Genomic DNA, 17,133 nt, shown 5'->3' with positions numbered 1-17,133 from the left:
CAGAGAGCTTTGGTTGTCTTTGCAGCCCGTGGAGGACCGGCGCCGGGTGCGAGCCATCCTGCCCTACACAAAGGTGCCGGACACAGATGAGATCAGGTACAGCCAAGGGTCTGTTTGGCACGGAGAGGCTGTGTCACCAGAAGTCACCCAAAAGGGGACATTTTGTTTTTCATACATTGATATTGGAAACTTTGCCAGATGTGGGTTTCATAATGCTTAGAAAATATTTAACTGATGTATTTTAACAACTAAAGCAGAAAGAAATGCCTTTATTGTGTGTGTGTGTGCTTTTCATAAAAACAGTTAAAAGCGGTGATATGATGACATCTGCTGATTAAGTAAGGAATTGCATGGCAGGACAATTAAGACAAATGCAACGAAATGCATGTATTGTCACCAGCCTTGAAGTGAGTAGATGCTCTGTTATAAATGTGTTATACCCTGAAGACGCCATTTTATTTAACACTCTCCTGCTTGGATGTGCCGTCCTCCTGCCAGCTTCCTGAAGGGTGACATGTTCATCGTGCACAACGAGCTGGAGGATGGCTGGATGTGGGTGACGAATCTGCGCACTGACGAGCAGGGCCTCATTGTGGAGGACCTGGTGCAGCCAGTGGTAGGTTAGCTCTCATGCCATCGGGAAACCCCATCACATCCATTTTATTTGCCAGCTTCATATTTATCTTTATATGGTTTATTTTAAGTCGCTTTGTCGGTGGTTTCAGGGCCGAGAGGAGGATCCACAAGAGGGAAAAGTGTATGTATTATTATTATTATTATTATTTAATTCCTGTACTTGATTGTGCTTGGCTGGTTATTATTATTATTATTATTTAATTCCTGTACTTGATTGTGCTTGGCTGGTTATTATTATTATTTAATTCCTGTACTTGATTGTGCTTGGCTGGTTATTATTATTATTATTTATTATTATTATTATTATTATTATTATTATTATTATTATTATTTAATTCCTGTACTTGATTGTGATTGGCTGGTCCAGTGATTTGGTTTCCAGAGCATGCAAGGTTTTTTCCTTTTGTCTCAGTAGTTTATCTTTACTGATAATGTGCTTTTTTCCATCGCCCAGGTGGTATCACGGAAAAGTCAGCAAGTCCGAAGCATACAGCCTGCTGATGACAGGTAGCGGGCTCTCGCCGTATCTCCTGCTGTCATCTGTGGGGCTCATGTAGCATGTTGTGGATCACGGCCTCTCTGAGACAAGCGACCAATTTAATGCTGCCCGCTCCTGTGATCGACGGATTTTAACACGAAAAATTAATACATTTTAATACTCTACATTCATTTGCTGGATGGTAAATACAAAAGATACTTGGCTGCATATTTCTCACGTGCTTTGAGTAAAAACAGTGAAATCTGCATTGATTGCAGGATAGTCATTGCTATAGTGCTACATGCAGACATTCATTGGAAGCTCAGTCTAGCTCCACTTCCAGCTAGTTAACCCCTTGACAGCCGTATGTTTGTAATGTGCTGTATGCCTCAGTTGTACGTCGCTTTGGATAATAATCTGCTACATGAATTCAAAATGCCCCACAAGGGGCAGACTTCCGTAAATTAACTGAGTTGGCCAAAATGGCTGAAACTAGCCAACAAGGACACCAGTGAAATAAATGCTCAATGAATAAATAGCATTGCTTTGGAAAATACCATCAAAAATACTACAGACGTATCCCAGACTGAAAGCAGCATTTGACGGCATGATGTTGAAGTTTTAAGCTATTTCATGCACGTAAGCCAATGCCGGCTGTCTAATGTCATGCCATAATTTAGACACCTTCATTGGTGCTGTTGGTGTTTCTGTCCTGTGGGTAGCTAAACAGAAACGCGTTACATATTATGGTCTCCTCATTTTCCTCACGTAAGGCAGTAGCAGAGTAACGTTGCATGCTTAGGCACGACTCCGGCTCCTCTGCAATGATGGGCTGGGTCTGTTTGATAATTGTAATTAACATTAGAATATCTTTGAATGACACATCTGTTATAAAAACTTGAATGTCTATCTAAAAGGAGTTTGTAAGCCGTAATAGTCATGATGTGAGGCTGTCCCCCCCCCCCCCCGCCTAGTCGGACGGGTATGCAGCTTCCTGGTCAGACCATCCGACAGCACTCCTGGGGATTACTCGCTCTTCTTCCGCACGGGCGAGAACATCCAAAGGTTCAAGATCTGCCCCACTCCCAACCACCAGTTCACGGTGGGGGGGCGGTACTACAACAGGTAAAAGTCAGACTTCCACACTCCTACTCTGCAACAGTTCAGATGTGACGGTGGCTATTGTTTGGGATTCTTTAAGTATTTGTCTATATTGGTTTTTTTTTTTTTTTTGTATATAGTATCGATGATGTCATCGACCATTACAAAAAAGAGCAGATTGTGGAGGGATATTACCTGAAAGACCCAGTACCTGTTCAGGTAGGAATGGTGTCCCCAGTCATGGGGGGCTGGGGGGGGGCAGTCACACAGCTATCACTTACTGCTGGATTGTAACAAGTTTTTATTGTGCTTATCAGCACCAGGAACAGGTATACTCTGACGAGGACGGGAAGGCGATTTATAACACTATCCGGCAAAAGGCTAAGGACTCATTTTATAAAAACATCGTGAAGAAGGGCTATCTCCAGCTCCTGAAAGGTGCGTCTGCCGTGGCTTCGTGTGTTTACCTTGTGGTGCCTCCTGAAAGGTGCGTCTGCCGTGGTAGGGCAGTGCTCGCAGAGTGGCTGCTCGTGGCTTCGTGTGTTTACCTTGTATCCTGTGGTGCCGCTTGTGGAGCAGGCAAAGGGAAGCGCTGGAAGCCCCTGTACTTCATCCTGGAGGGGAGCGATGCCCAGCTCATTTACTTCGAGAGCGAGAAGCGGGCGACCAAACCCAAAGGCCTGATCGACCTGAGCGTGTGCTACGTGTACGGTGTCCACGACAGTCTGTTCGAAAGGTCAGGGGGCAGCGTGCGAGTGGTGTCTCGCAGTAAGACGATGATGATGGTGATGATGATGACGTTTCACCCCGGCTCACGCACCTTACCATGCCCTACCGTCCTTGTTTGTCTACAGGCCAAACTGCTTCCAGATCATGGTTCAGCATTTCAGTGAAGAGCAGTACATCTTTTACTTCGCTGGCGACTCGTCTGAGCAGACTCAGGTAGGAAGGCGTGTGCACTGGAGGCCATGAGGCGCTTTATTCCCCTCTCTCTTTTATTCCCCTCTCTCTTTTATTCCCCTCTCTCTTTTATTCCCCCTTCTATAGCCACATGAAAATCTCCCCTTTAAAAACATGCTATTGGTGCAATATAATTTATTTTCTTGATTTTTGTCAGCAGGATGGTTTAAAAAAAAAAAAAAAAAGTTTTTATCCAATTTAAAGTTTATATTTCAATAAGTCACTACTAGATGTTTTTTGTAATCTTTGGAATTGTCTGCTCTCCTAACCATATCCTTTCCATGCAGTTTTTGCTTGTGAAATATTGAATATATTTTTATCGCGGGTGAAGAAGAGCCCACATCCCGCGGCCCTGTCTCCAGCAGCCTCAGCCAGCCTCTCCGTGTTTGTGAGGAGTATCCAAGGCGTCATAATCTCATCGTCGCCTGATCTTTCTAATCTGCAGGACTGGATGAAATGCTTGCAGACGTTCTGTAATAATTTAAGGAAACCGGCGCAGTCGTCCTCCAACAAGCTCCGCCTCCGTCAGGTACGAGAGCCGGTGGTCCGAAACATGGTGGGCGACCTGAGGTTTTGAAGATCTAGCCATTTTCCACCATATTCCAGGGAACACAGGTTATACAATATTGGTGTAATGTTAGACCACAGCAGAGCACACACTGACAGTGATGCACTATAGGCAGTTTGGAGACATCTTTGGACTGGAATACACACAGCCGGGGGTGGGAATCAAACTCATACTGTAGGCAGTTTGGAGACATCTTTGGACTGGAATACACACAGCCGGGGGTGGGAATCAAACTCATACTGTAGGCAGTTTGGAGACATCTTTGGACTGGAATACACACAGCCAGGGGTGGGAATCAAACTCATACTATAGGCAGTTTGGAGACATCTTTGGACTGGAATACACACAGCCGGGGGTGGGAATCAAACTCATACTATAGGCAGTTTGGAGACATCTTTGGACTGGAATACACACAGCCTGGGGTGGGAATCAAACTCATACTATAGGCAGTTTGGAGACATCTTTGGACTGGAATACACACAGCCGGGGGTGGGAATCAAACTCATACTATAGGCAGTTTGGAGACATCTTTGGACTGGAATACACACAGCCGGGGGTGGGAATCAAACTCATACTATAGGCAGTTTGGAGACATCTTTGGACTGGAATACACACAGCTGGGGGTGGGAATCAAACTCATACTATAGGCAATTTGGAGACATCTTTGGACTGGAATACCCACAGCCGGGGGAGGGAATCAAACTCATACCCCTTGAGATGCGAAGCTGCAGACCTCTATCATTGCATTTTCTTTTTTTTCTTTCAGGTGAACAGTTTGATCCTCAACGTGGAAGAGGCCCACAAGCTGCCAACGAAACATTTCACCAACCCTTACTGCAACATCTACCTGAACAGCGTGCAGGTAGCGAAGACTCACCTGCGTGAAGGGCAGAACCCCGTGTGGGCAGAGGAGTTTGTCTTCGAGTGAGTCACTGCCTTTGTCATCTTTGCCTTTGCTGCTGGCCATGTTTGCGCATGGAATCTCTTAGCTGCAGCTAGGCATTCTACAGATATAACACGTAGGATGGTTCTCTTGGAATTCTATTCTAAATGTCTGGTTCCCCTGACTGATTTGTGCGTGCGTGCAAGTATGTCTACATATGTATAACTATATATGAACTTTTTTTTTTTTTTTTTTTTTTACTCAGCGACCTCTCGAGTGACATAAACCGGTTTGAAATCAGTTTGAGTAACAAGACGAAAAAGAGCAAAGAGAGCGACATCCGTAAGTCTGCACCACATACGCTGCTTCAGCTTTGTAATGGCACACCTGTACTGTTGGAGGGAGGAACTCAAGAGTGAATTCCCCTCTGTCACGGTCTCTGCTATATCTCTGCTTTCAGCTGTTGGTTATATTTGAAATTTACATTTTTTGGCCATTTCTAAATGAAAATGCGAACAGCAGAATAGCAGCGGTGCCGTATACACAGTTACACTCCAGAATTATTGAGTTAGTACTTATTACTGTTGCAGAATCTTGATTCCGGTGTCAGTTAATCATCTTCATGTGGATGCTTTGGACTGTTTTCCTGCTGGAAGATCTAGCCTCCACTCAGTTTTAGCCTCCTGGTGAGGTAGGCAGGTTTCTGAGGCAGTCCATACCCCACCCTATATCACCTATATCACCAGTCCATACCCCACCCTATATCACCTATATCACCTATATCACCAGTCCATACCCCACCCTATATCACCAGTCCATACCCCACCCTATATCACCTATATCACCTATATCACCAGTCCATACCCCACCCTATATCACCTATATCACCAGTCCATACCCCACCCTATATCACCTATATCACCAGTCCATACCCCACCCTATATCACCTATATCACCAGTCCATACCCCACCCTATATCACCTATATCACCAGTCCATACCCCACCCTATATCACCTATATCACCAGTCCATACCCCACCCTATATCACCTATATCACCAGTCCATACCCCACCCTATATCACCTATATCACCAGTCCATACCCCACCCTATATCACCTATATCACCAGTCCATACCCCACCCTATATCACCTATATCACCAGTCCATACCCCACCCTATATCACCTATATCACCAGTCCATACCCCACCCTATATCACCAGTCCATACCCCACCCTATATCACCAGTCCGTACCCCACCCTATATCACCAGTCCGTACCCCACCCTATATCACCAGTCCATACCCCACCCTATATCACCAGTCCGTACCCCACCCTATATCACCAGTCCATACCCCACCCTATATCACCAGTCCATACCCCACCCTATATCACCAGTCCATACCCCACCCTATATCACCAGTCCATACCCCACCCTATATCACCAGTCCATACCCCACCCTATATCACCTATATCACCAGTCCATACCCCACCCTATATCACCTATATCACCAGTCCATACCCCACCCTATATCACCTATATCACCAGTCCATACCCCACCCTATATCACCTATATCACCAGTCCATACCCCACCCTATATCACCTATATCACCAGTCCATACCCCACCCTATATCACCTATATCACCAGTCCATACCCCACCCTATATCACCTATATCACCAGTCCATACCCCACCCTATATCACCTATATCACCAGTCCATACCCCACCCTATATCACCTATATCACCAGTCCGTACCCCACCCTATATCACCTATATCACCAGTCCGTACCCCACCCTATATCACCTATATCACCAGTCCGTACCCCACCCTATATCACCAGTCCGTACCCCACCCTATATCACCAGTCCGTACCCCACCCTATATCACCAGTCCATACCCCACCCTATATTACCTATATCACCAGTCCATACCACACCCTATATCACCTATATCACCTATATCACCAGTCCATACCCCACCCTATATCACCTATATCACCAGTCCATACCCCACCCTATATCACCTATATCACCAGTCCATACCCCACCCTATATCACCAGTCCGTACCCCACCCTATATCACCAGTCCATACCCCACCCTATATCACCAGTCCATACCCCACCCTATATCACCTATATCACCTATATCACCAGTCCATACCCCACCCTATATCACCTATATCACCAGTCCATACCCCACCCTATATCACCAGTCCATACCCCACCCTATATCACCAGTCCATACCCCACCCTATATCACCTATATCACCAGTCCATACCCCACCCTATATCACCAGTCCATACCCCACCCTATATCACCTATATCACCAGTCCATACCCCACCCTATATCACCTATATCACCAGTCCATACCCCACCCTATATCACCTATATCACCAGTCCATACCCCACCCTATATCACCTATATCACCAGTCCATACCCCACCCTATATCACCTATATCACCAGTCCATACCCCACCCTATATCACCTATATCACCAGTCCATACCCCACCCTATATCACCTATATCACCAGTCCATACCCCACCCTATATCATCAGTCCATACCCCACCCTATATCACCAGTCCATACCCCACCCTATATCACCAGTCCATACCCCACCCTATATCACCAGTCCATACCCCACCCTATATCACCAGTCCATACCCCACCCTATATCACCTATATCACCAGTCCATACCCCACCCTATATCACCTATATCACCAGTCCATACCCCACCCTATATCATCAGTCGATACCCCACCCTATATCACCAGTCCATACCCCACCCTATATCATCAGTCGATACCCCACCCTATATCACCAGTCCATACCCCACCCTATATCACCAGTCCATACCCCACCCTATATCACCTATATCACCATACTCTCTATTTTTAGCCAGACACAATGTTTTCCCTAACCAGATTCCTATAAAAATTTCGGAGATGTTTAGCAAGCTCCAGGTCTTCGTGTGTGTGGTTTGATGGCAGTAGAGACCCTCTTCCTGGCACATCTTCCAGATAACTCGCTGGTATGGAGCTGGGGGCTAATTTTAGATCTGGAGACTTGGTGACTCCAGGGTGCAGGTACCTTCTGCAGTTCTCCTGCTGTCATCTGTGGCGATTTTCTTTTTTTGGCTCGAACTGTCTTCACTTTTCAAGCTCAGAAGCTTTAGTCTAATTTTGGATGACTTGGGGAGTTTGGCTGGGATGTCACCTCATATTTACATCTCAATAAGACGTGGAGTCATGTATGACCACTTCAGAGTGTTTAAAGAGTCATTACGTTACTAAGGAAACCAATAATTCTGGAGACCACTGTAGTTCATTTTGTTTGATATTGTATCAGTTTGTATGTATAGTTGATATATGTATGTATGTGTGTGTGTTATTATGCTAATAATGATGATGATGATGATGATGATGATGATGATGATGATACTCGAGGCGGTATAACCTGGTTCACCCCCTCCTCCCCCCCCCACCACCACTCCCCAGTGTTCATGTGCTGCCAACTGAGTCGTCTGCAGCGAGGACAGACCAGCGACGAATGGTTTCCCCTCAGCTCCCACGTGCCCCTGAAGGGCATCGAGCCGGGCTCCTTACGCGTCCGTGCCCGCTACTCCATGGAGAAGATCATGCCCGAGGAGGAGTATGACAAATTTAAGGAGGTGGGCCGGCCTCTGGCTTTGGGGGACGAGGCTTTGGCCATATCTGCAGTGCCTCTGCCGTTCTAATTAGCATTTAGCGTACCCATGTCGGGGAATTCTCTGAACGAATCATTCGCCGTCGATTCACCTGGGCAGTAGGGCCCACAAGCAAAGGCCAATAGAAGGGAGACGTACAAGCTGCACATGCTAATGTACAGTGTCGACTCTGAGCATTTACATTAAACATGACTCTTATATGCCCAGAAATAGCACAAAATATAGTACAAAATTAGTACAAATACTACTACTACTACTAAATGCGCATGGATTTGTGACAGATTGTGCGGCATGGACTGAGGGATGTGTGCTGTTCTCTTGCAGCAGGTCCTCCTGAAGGACTTCCTTGTGGTCTATGGCCTGGCCCAAGTCTGCGGGCAGGACCGCGGCCTCCTGGCCAGCATCCTCCTCAGGATATTCCGCCACCAGAACCTGGAAGCTGTTCTCCTGAGGACCTTAAACGACAGGGAGATCACCATGGAAGGTAGCCTTTCGCTTCCTTCTTCCTTTGACGTGTTTGGCGTCTTCCTCTTTATTCTTCCCTCAGCTTCATAGTTTGAATGGTTTGATTATAAAGACTATGGGACTGGAAAATATCATTATGTATAATATGATAGGATTTTGGGGGTTGATAAGGAAGCTGTAGCCAGTGGTATTATAATTCCGGGGGTGCTGAGGTCTGCACTGGGAAGCTTCAGGATTGCTTCCTAGTTTTGGGTGCTGCGAATAGTAGCTCACTTTTAAACAGGGTATATTGCCATGGTAATTTATGCTCCGCGCAGGTTTAAGAGCAGGTGTTTGGTTTAAAATGGTCCTGCCCTTTTCTCAAAAATGTAGGCAATATGAGCCACCCTTTGACTAAATTGTCGGAATGGGCAATAATAATAATAATAACAATAATGATAATAATAATGATCCCCATGGGGAAATTCTGTTTTCAGACACACAGTACTACTGATTTTCTTTTCAGTCCAATGCAAATGAAATGTGTTAAATCCCAATACCGATGTTTGGTGGGGCAGGGTGGTGTGGGTATGGCTTGGGTATAGCTTGGTTATTGCTTGGGTATGGCTTGGGTATGGCTTGGGTATAGCTTGGGTATGGCTTGGGCATAGCTTGGTTATTGCTTGGGTATGGCTTGGGCATAGCTTGGTTATTGCTTGGGTATGGCTTGGGTATTGCTTGGGTATAGCTTGGGTATGGCTTGGGTATTGCTTGGGTATTGCTTGGGTATTGCTTGGGTATGGCTTGGGTATGGCTTGGGTATTGCTTGGGTATTGCTTGGGTATAGCTTGGGTATTGCTTGGGTATAGCTTGGGTATAGCTTGGGTATAGCTTGGGTATTGCTTGGGTATTGCTTGGGTATGGCTTGGGTATGGCTTGGGTATGGCTTGGGTATTGCTTGGGTATTGCTTGCTTCCTACCCATCAAAGGGCAGCTTTTAGTTTGCAATGCTTTTATGCCATCATGTACAGGCAAGTCCTGCGTCAACTTACTGAGATCATAACCACTGTCATCCACAGTCAGGGTTAATTAACCTGGCTCGGTCGGGTTAACTCTGGGAGTGTAAAACTGACTTCTTAGTACATCACTCAGATCTATCAAGTGTTGCAGTTTGAGCAGGTGTTAGGAATACTTTTCTGAAAGCAAATAATTCACCAAGAATTATCATATCTGATCGATTTCAAATTTTCTTTACCAAAGCCGTTACCATAGTGACTAACGATTAAGAGCTGAAGTAAGACCAGCATAACTGGCAACCCCTTTGAAGTCCAAAACTATGTAGAGAAGGGTATTGTCTGGATTAAACCGCGAGTTGTCTCTGATTGGCTGTCCCCAGATGAGGCCGCTACGCTGTTCCGAGCCACCACCCTGGCGAGCACGCTCATGGAGCAGTACATGAAGGCCACCGCCACACCCTTCGTCCTGCATGTTCTTAAGGACACCATTCTGAAGGTCATGGAGTGCAAGCAGTCCTGTGAGGTAATGCCACGGTTCAGAAACACTGGAACATTCAGCCCAGCTGTAACTGAGCATTTCTGATTAATGTGCTTTGGACAGTGATTGGGGTGGAAGTTAACTCAGCTAGTGACCGCAATGGGAATTCATCCTGAATATATTACATTAACATCAATACTGAGTGAGAATACCTGAGAGGCTGACCATTTAATGGTTCGTTACCCTGGTTCCGGTAGGTCTGTCCCTCTGATCATTTTACAGCCGGATTCCATCAGTTTAATCCCCCTAGTATAGTTTGAGCAGGGGCCCTGGGCTTCTTCACAACAGACCTCAGAACAAGACTTATAACATCACCTGGGGGGGAAATTCTCAGCTTCTGTTTCCGTCATCAGTTTTCGTACTTTAGCTTAAATCGGGGTTGTGTCCCTGTTCGAACGCAAGGTTACACAGTCAGCTTGAGGCTTGGCATCATTGAGCCTGGGGGGAGGGGGGTGGTGTTGGAAAATGACACGGGTTTGGAATCATTTGAACCCCTTCCAAGTCACCCAAGTCCTTCCTGTCGCAACCTCCAGGACATCTCTAGGATTAGCGCTCTTGCTTTCCTGCCTTGGCGTTGCACAGGGAACCCCAGTAGGGTCTTCTCCTTGAACTGTGAAAAGATTAACGACTGCTCTCCCTGCTCCAGCTGAACCCATCCAAACTGGAAAAGAACGAAGACGTGAACTTGAACCAGGCGCACCTTTTGAGCATCCTGTCAGAGCTGGTGGAGAGGATCTTCTCGGCTGCTGACATTCTGCCACGGTCGGTGTCGATTTTGTTTTGCGGAGCAACCTTGGCCTGCTCTCTGTTACATCTGGAAATGGCGATTTCTGCTTAGACGTAAATAATGCATTTATATATTTTTTTTTTTCCCCTGTTGCTTTTTTTTTTGACTTTGTAGGAAATTGAGATTCATCTATGGATGCTTGCAGAAATCTGTCCAGCAAAAATGGCCTGACAACACAACCATGAGAACCAGAGTTGTGAGGTAATTAATGTACTTACCTAGAAACGTTTTGTTCTCGCAGCTACTGCTGTAAATTAGTCCAGTGCTTCTATAGGTGCCATTAAGCATTATCAGTATAAAAGCTATATTCTTGTGTAGAACAGTCGATTTAAACTTGTAAAATTGCGTTCTTTTCCAGTGGTTTTGTTTTCCTAAGACTGATTTGCCCTGCAATCCTCAACCCAAGGATGTTCAATATAATTACTGGTAAGATTGTTCTACATGATGCCAAATATCATGCATGTGGGTGTCCTTTGGAAGGCATCTTCTCCCCCCTCCCCCCACCACCACCACCACCACCTTTATTAATTCACCCCCATACGCTTCATGATTAAACCAGTCGTTTCGGTATGACGTGGACGGGATTAAGCTACAGACAGCATCATGTTGCACTTGTGTCTGTGTCCAGACCCGCCCTCTGTCACTGCCGCCCGAACCCTCACACTGGTCGCCAAGTCTGTGCAGAACCTGGCAAACCTGGTTGAGTTTGGAGCCAAGGTAAGGGATCAAAGACGTCCACCTATCACAGTGAGGCCTGGCGCCAATCGGAGACAACATGGGCCACCAGGCTGGGCTACACCCTGCATGGGGTTTTCAAGTGGCTTCCCAGGTTATGATAATAATAATAGATCCTTTATTGTCCCCATGGGGAAATTCTTTTTACGCCTCCCTCAACTTGCTCTTTGTAGAGTAGGCTGTCTGTGAAGGGCAGCCACCTGTTGGGGCACCCAGGGAGCTGGGGGTTAAGGGCCTTGCTCAAGGACCCACAGACGTGCTGAGGCTTAAACCGGAAGTCACTCGTTCAAATCCTAGACTTGGCAGAGTAATTTTACCACTGGGCCCTTGAGCAAGGCCCATAATTCCCAATTGCTCCAGAGACTGTCAGAAATATACATCACATTGGTATAAGAGTGTCTGCTGAATGAATAAAATGTAAATGTCAGTTTCTTGCAAATGATAAATTTATGTCTCACCGGCTGCCTTTTTCCCCCAAGAAACTTATGTGAAAAATGTACAAATCCTGTCGTGCCTGAATGGCGTGCCAGTCTGTTTTCCCATCTTACCGAAACGCATTCATATTTATTGGGACCTTATGAACAAATTGCATGTATTGGTATTGATATAAGCCGTGCATAAATATTTGGTTTATACACGTATGACTTTTGCAGGTTTGATATTCTTGTAGGCTTGTATGTATCTGCTGTAATTATTTTTGTGTTGTAGGAACCCTATATGGAAGGGGTGAATCCGTTTATCAAAAACAACAAGCAACAAATGATCACATTTCTAGATAAGCTTGGGGTAAGGGCATTTCTCTCCCTGCACTCTTTCAATTCTGGTTTCACTGCCTGGAATTTATAAATCAATGGAGCCTGATGCAGACTGATGACGGTGATAAAAATGATTGAAAAATGTTGTTGCTGTTACTGTTGCATCTTTCAGAACGTTCCCGACCTCCCTGAGACCTCAGAGCAGTTTAGAACAGACTTGCCCCGGGACCTGGCCGCCCTACATGAGCTCTGCGTCAGCCACTCCGACGAGCTTCGAACCCTAAGCAATGAACGAGGTCCTCAGCAGGTGAGTGTGGATGACTCGAGTGTGCGTCTCGATCGTTCACCTGCTCATTACTCAACTGCTCGCCAACGTTCACAGTGCCGTGGGCTGCATGCAGGATTCTTAAAACCACAATTTCTGTCTGTACCACATGGGTTTAACATCACTTTGTTCAGCACTTCCTGAGCTTTGAAGCAGTTCATTTCCAAGCCATAATTGTCGTCTTATGTAGAAAGCTACAGTGTCAGCGTTTTTATCAAAAGAAAAAAGAAAAGTGTCTTCAAAGTTATACTGTTATTCTAAGGAAAACAAGGAGATTAACAAACCAGTGGCTGAATTTGAAAAGTTTTAACAGTTCATTAATGCAAAACTTTTGAGTTACTTCACTTTTACTTTTGGGTTAATTCACTGTGACACACCTTGTGCAGCAGAGCAGCAGTAACACTTTCGTATTTGCAAACCTTTTTCTCTTGTTTTGTAGCATGTTTTGAAAAAGCTTTTGGCAATCACAGAGCTCCTCCAGCAGAGACAGGTGCACTATGCCGTGTCCAACAACAACAGGTAGTAATCTGCAGCAGTCAGGCCCGGGGACCCTGCCTGCCCCACACACCACCGTCACCTCAGCTCACGCCCTTTCTCCTCCTCCAGTCCACCTCCATTACATTCATTAAAAATGTCTTCTGAAGTCACAAAGTTCACTTGGTAGTTAAAAAGTTGCTATAATTCATCTTGTGTGGCCTGGAAACTGACAGAAGGGTAGGCATATTCTTGTAACTGGCTAATGGACTTTTTTGTACTGTAATCAATAGCCATTTGTTTTGTTAATATTTACGAAAAACAGCTTTTGTCAAATTCGTTAGTAGTGTTCCGCTTTATAGCTCAAGAAAAAATAGGAAAGATGTCAGACAAAGCTATTTTATATTGAAACATTGTTTCTTTTGCTGGCATCGTGGTTTTTTTTGTCTTTGATTTTGTTGCCATTTGGTTTATTCTACTTTAATATCAGGTGATACATATAATCAAGGAAATAATTTTCAAAAGCATTTGTGTTTTATATCATAGTACAAATGTATCTGGTTGCATGCTCTTATTAAACCCTTTTGTAAAATACATTGTCATTTTTTTTAAAACTTCCATTTGACATTTTAAAAAGTCATGACACAATATGAAATTTAAACGTATATATCAGATAAATTTGGCTGTAATTATTTGCATACTAAAATACTGCAAAATCAGACAATTTGAAAATTATAGTGTCTGGACTTTGCAATATGTATACATATGATCTGTTGTCAATAAGAAAATATGTTTTTATTTTTTATGTTTGTCAGAGGTCTGTTCTGTCCAGTTATTGTCTTATTTCTTATGCAACTGAAAATTACTTATTTGACACCGGAAGATTTTGTGCAAAGGATGAGGAAGGAACAATGGCCAGGAAAGTCTTATTCACAGAATAGAACAGTAGTGTGTGGGCATTTGCGTGTATTAAAGTACATATTAGCTACTCATCCCTGTTTATCATTGACATTGTTATGTGTATCCCTGCAAACTCAGTGACTTCTGTTTCCACACATGGTGAGTTAAATGTCCTTCATTTCCACCACCTCCAATCCTGCTGTCTCTCTGCCTGTTTATTGTATGTCTTTTGTGGTTGAGTAGTGGTGAATATATAACCAGTTGAGGTGGTCTTCAAACTAACCACCGTGCGGGTGAATCTCGGCACCAGTACATGATCGGCACCTGATCCTATGTACTCCGGGAGTTCTTTAGAAATCATGGCCATTGGTAGCTTTCTCAACTTGTCAGAGGAATGGAATTTGTGTTCCCTGTGGAAATAGGGTTTGCTAGGAGAGAGAATGGTGTGTGTTCTGGTTTCATAAGGCCTCTGGCCGGGCTGCCATCACTTTTCCCGGAAACCCTTTCCCAAGCCATCTCTTAAATCTGTGGCGATTTGCTTTGTATAATTGTTTAAAATGTTTTCATCCAATCTAATTGTACAATTTTTCTTATTTCAGAGCGGAGTGCACAGTTGTTTCTCTGACAACTGCTATCCAAGTCATGTGACTCTTTAAGTCAAACGGACTGACGTGAATAACCAAATCTCTAGCTGCGAGAAACCGAAATGAGGCACGATATGTAGCTAGCTAATCTTTAGATCTTTTCTGTATCGTGGTCTGTCACCGAGTGGGTAAATACTTATGTGATTGAATTTTTTTCTGCAGTTGTAGTTTTTAAATGAATGTCTCCACTCTACGCGATGGGATTGAGAAAAATACGTGATATGTGATACGTGATATGTGAATGCCTTCTGGAAGCTCTTGAATGCTGAACTACCAGTGCCTTCATCTAAAACATGGGTCCCTGTTCCCGCTTCTGGAAGGCTAACTTGTATGCAAGTTTTCCAGCTTTATTTAGCCCTGCGTCAAATCCAGTACCTCAGCTAGCTACTTCACTTTAGCTAAACGTAGTTCTATAAAAGTGCGTACCTGCTTCAGAAGAACAGAAGTTTACATACATACATACATACATACATACATACATACATACATACATACATACATATATATATATATATATATATATATATATATATATATATATATATATATATATATATACACACATACAGTTACTTTCACTTAATGTAAATGCCGAGTTGCTTTTTTTTAAAAAAGCCTGTTCTATTGTTTCCATTCAGATTGGTTATTGAGTCTTTAACGCTTTGTAATTTATCAGCTCACACTGCAGTAAACTGAGACATGAGGTGAATGGGGAAAAAACTTTTGACCAACTAATGCCTGAAGCTTGTTAAAATAATGGAATGTGCGTTTACACTACGACACGACAGTTAAGCCGAATCTAGCATGATCTGGCAGGAATGTCGTCTACATGCATTGGAAACATGAACTGGAATAGGCAATTAGCATGATGTGACCAAATGAATTTCAAATGTCATCTATTATTGTATGCCATAATTGTCATATAACTACTGTATTTTTTATTTTTGTAATTAAATGTAAGTTTCTGGTAATGGGTGTTAAGGACTTTTTTTAAGTAAAATAAATTATAAAAAAGTGGCCCTCCTTTTTACATTGTGCCAAAGGAATATGATGCTCAAATTAACAGTTCTTTCTTGGAAATTGATTAATCTAGATAAGATGTAGTTTTAAATATCTTTCCATGAAATGACACAATGGGGATACAATTATTAAATTCTAAATTGATGCCAAATGCCAATTCAGTCATTTAAGTGCTTACTCGGTACAGCTAGAGCCTGTCCCAGGTAGCATGGTGCACAAGGTTGAGGAAAAACTCGCTGGGATGCCAGTGTGTTATAAGAGATGCACATCACAGACAACTTTATAGACACCAATTTAACGTACTGATATTCACAAAGCTTTAGTGTTGCCTCCATAAAATGTGTAATATTATCATTTATAATTAGATCACAATTGGTGGTTGAAAATTACCCGGCTTAGTCTGATCGGATCGCGTTGTTAACGTTATCTCCCACCCCCCCCCCCCCCCCCAATCCATCCAGAGGTTTGAGTGATTATGGTGTAAGATCGCCCTCTAGTGGCCATTATTTTTTCTATTGACAGTGGTATGTGGTTACACAACTGAAGAAATACGTACACTGGAAATGTATATCCGTGGAAACTAAATGGAGATTTGTGGCCATTTTGCCTTTTTATTGAGGGAAAAAAAAGTAACTGAGCTTTTACATTTGTATTTCATTGCCTGCTCATAATTTTGGATATGCAGTACTTTATTGGTAGTACTTCATGGGTAATTGTTGCTCTGCCTATTATTTTGTGCTATGGCTTCGAGTATTAGCATTAGCTACTTTCTACCTAACTACATTTAGTGAGAAATTCTGTACTTTTTACTCTAAGATGTTTCTTTTGACAGTGGTAGTCACTCATAATATTTTGATTGTGCAAACGAATTTTGTCTGCAGACGTATGGTAAAAACAAGTAATTCTCCAGACAGTAATACATATGGTTTTGTAACTAGTTCTCCACATCTGCAGTCACTTATCTTGTAAGTGTGAGGAGCAGAGCGGGGGGGGTCTCTCAGTGGTGTGGCAGCAGCAGGCAGGGGGGAGTGGGTCTCTCAGTCAAAGGGGGGGGGGGGTCTCTAAACTGTTGCTAAGTTTGTGTATATTCACTATTATAAAACGAGTATACGAAGACCAGTATATCAAAGAGTTGTAGACATACTCTGCCCATG

At 43.9% G+C, this 17,133-nt stretch overlaps 1 protein-coding gene across 2 annotated transcripts in view; it reads left to right on the top strand.

Annotated features, from left to right (window-relative positions):
• Positions 1-15,930, top strand: part of LOC111860072 (ras GTPase-activating protein 1-like) — a 31,135-nt gene extending 15,205 nt beyond the window's left edge. The window contains exons 4-26 of one of the 2 annotated variants that reach the window (XM_023843402.2): positions 26-96; positions 499-616; positions 726-757; positions 1,091-1,143; positions 2,089-2,239; positions 2,356-2,434; positions 2,533-2,653; positions 2,795-2,951; positions 3,070-3,157; positions 3,621-3,704; positions 4,510-4,667; positions 4,892-4,968; positions 8,133-8,305; positions 8,666-8,825; positions 10,182-10,324; positions 10,986-11,101; positions 11,241-11,327; positions 11,485-11,552; positions 11,755-11,843; positions 12,570-12,647; positions 12,789-12,923; positions 13,381-13,460; positions 14,915-15,930. In XM_023843402.2, the coding sequence (XP_023699170.2) occupies positions 26-96; positions 499-616; positions 726-757; positions 1,091-1,143; positions 2,089-2,239; positions 2,356-2,434; positions 2,533-2,653; positions 2,795-2,951; positions 3,070-3,157; positions 3,621-3,704; positions 4,510-4,667; positions 4,892-4,968; positions 8,133-8,305; positions 8,666-8,825; positions 10,182-10,324; positions 10,986-11,101; positions 11,241-11,327; positions 11,485-11,552; positions 11,755-11,843; positions 12,570-12,647; positions 12,789-12,923; positions 13,381-13,460; positions 14,915-14,963 (2,367 nt within the window). In that variant the 3' untranslated portion in view covers positions 14,964-15,930. Of the gene's footprint in view, positions 1-25; positions 97-498; positions 617-725; positions 758-1,090; positions 1,144-2,088; positions 2,240-2,355; positions 2,435-2,532; positions 2,654-2,794; positions 2,952-3,069; positions 3,158-3,620; positions 3,705-4,509; positions 4,668-4,891; positions 4,969-8,132; positions 8,306-8,665; positions 8,826-10,181; positions 10,325-10,985; positions 11,102-11,240; positions 11,328-11,484; positions 11,553-11,754; positions 11,844-12,569; positions 12,648-12,788; positions 12,924-13,380 lie in introns of both variants that reach the window. The other variant, XM_023843411.2, reaches the window with a different exon arrangement.
• Positions 15,931-17,133: the final 1,203 nt, after the last annotated feature.

This window comes from Paramormyrops kingsleyae, chromosome 7, assembly GCF_048594095.1.
Source record: "Paramormyrops kingsleyae isolate MSU_618 chromosome 7, PKINGS_0.4, whole genome shotgun sequence".
Classification (NCBI taxonomy): domain Eukaryota; kingdom Metazoa; phylum Chordata; class Actinopteri; order Osteoglossiformes; family Mormyridae; genus Paramormyrops; species Paramormyrops kingsleyae.
This window is presented reverse-complemented; position numbering and strand designations above follow the sequence as displayed.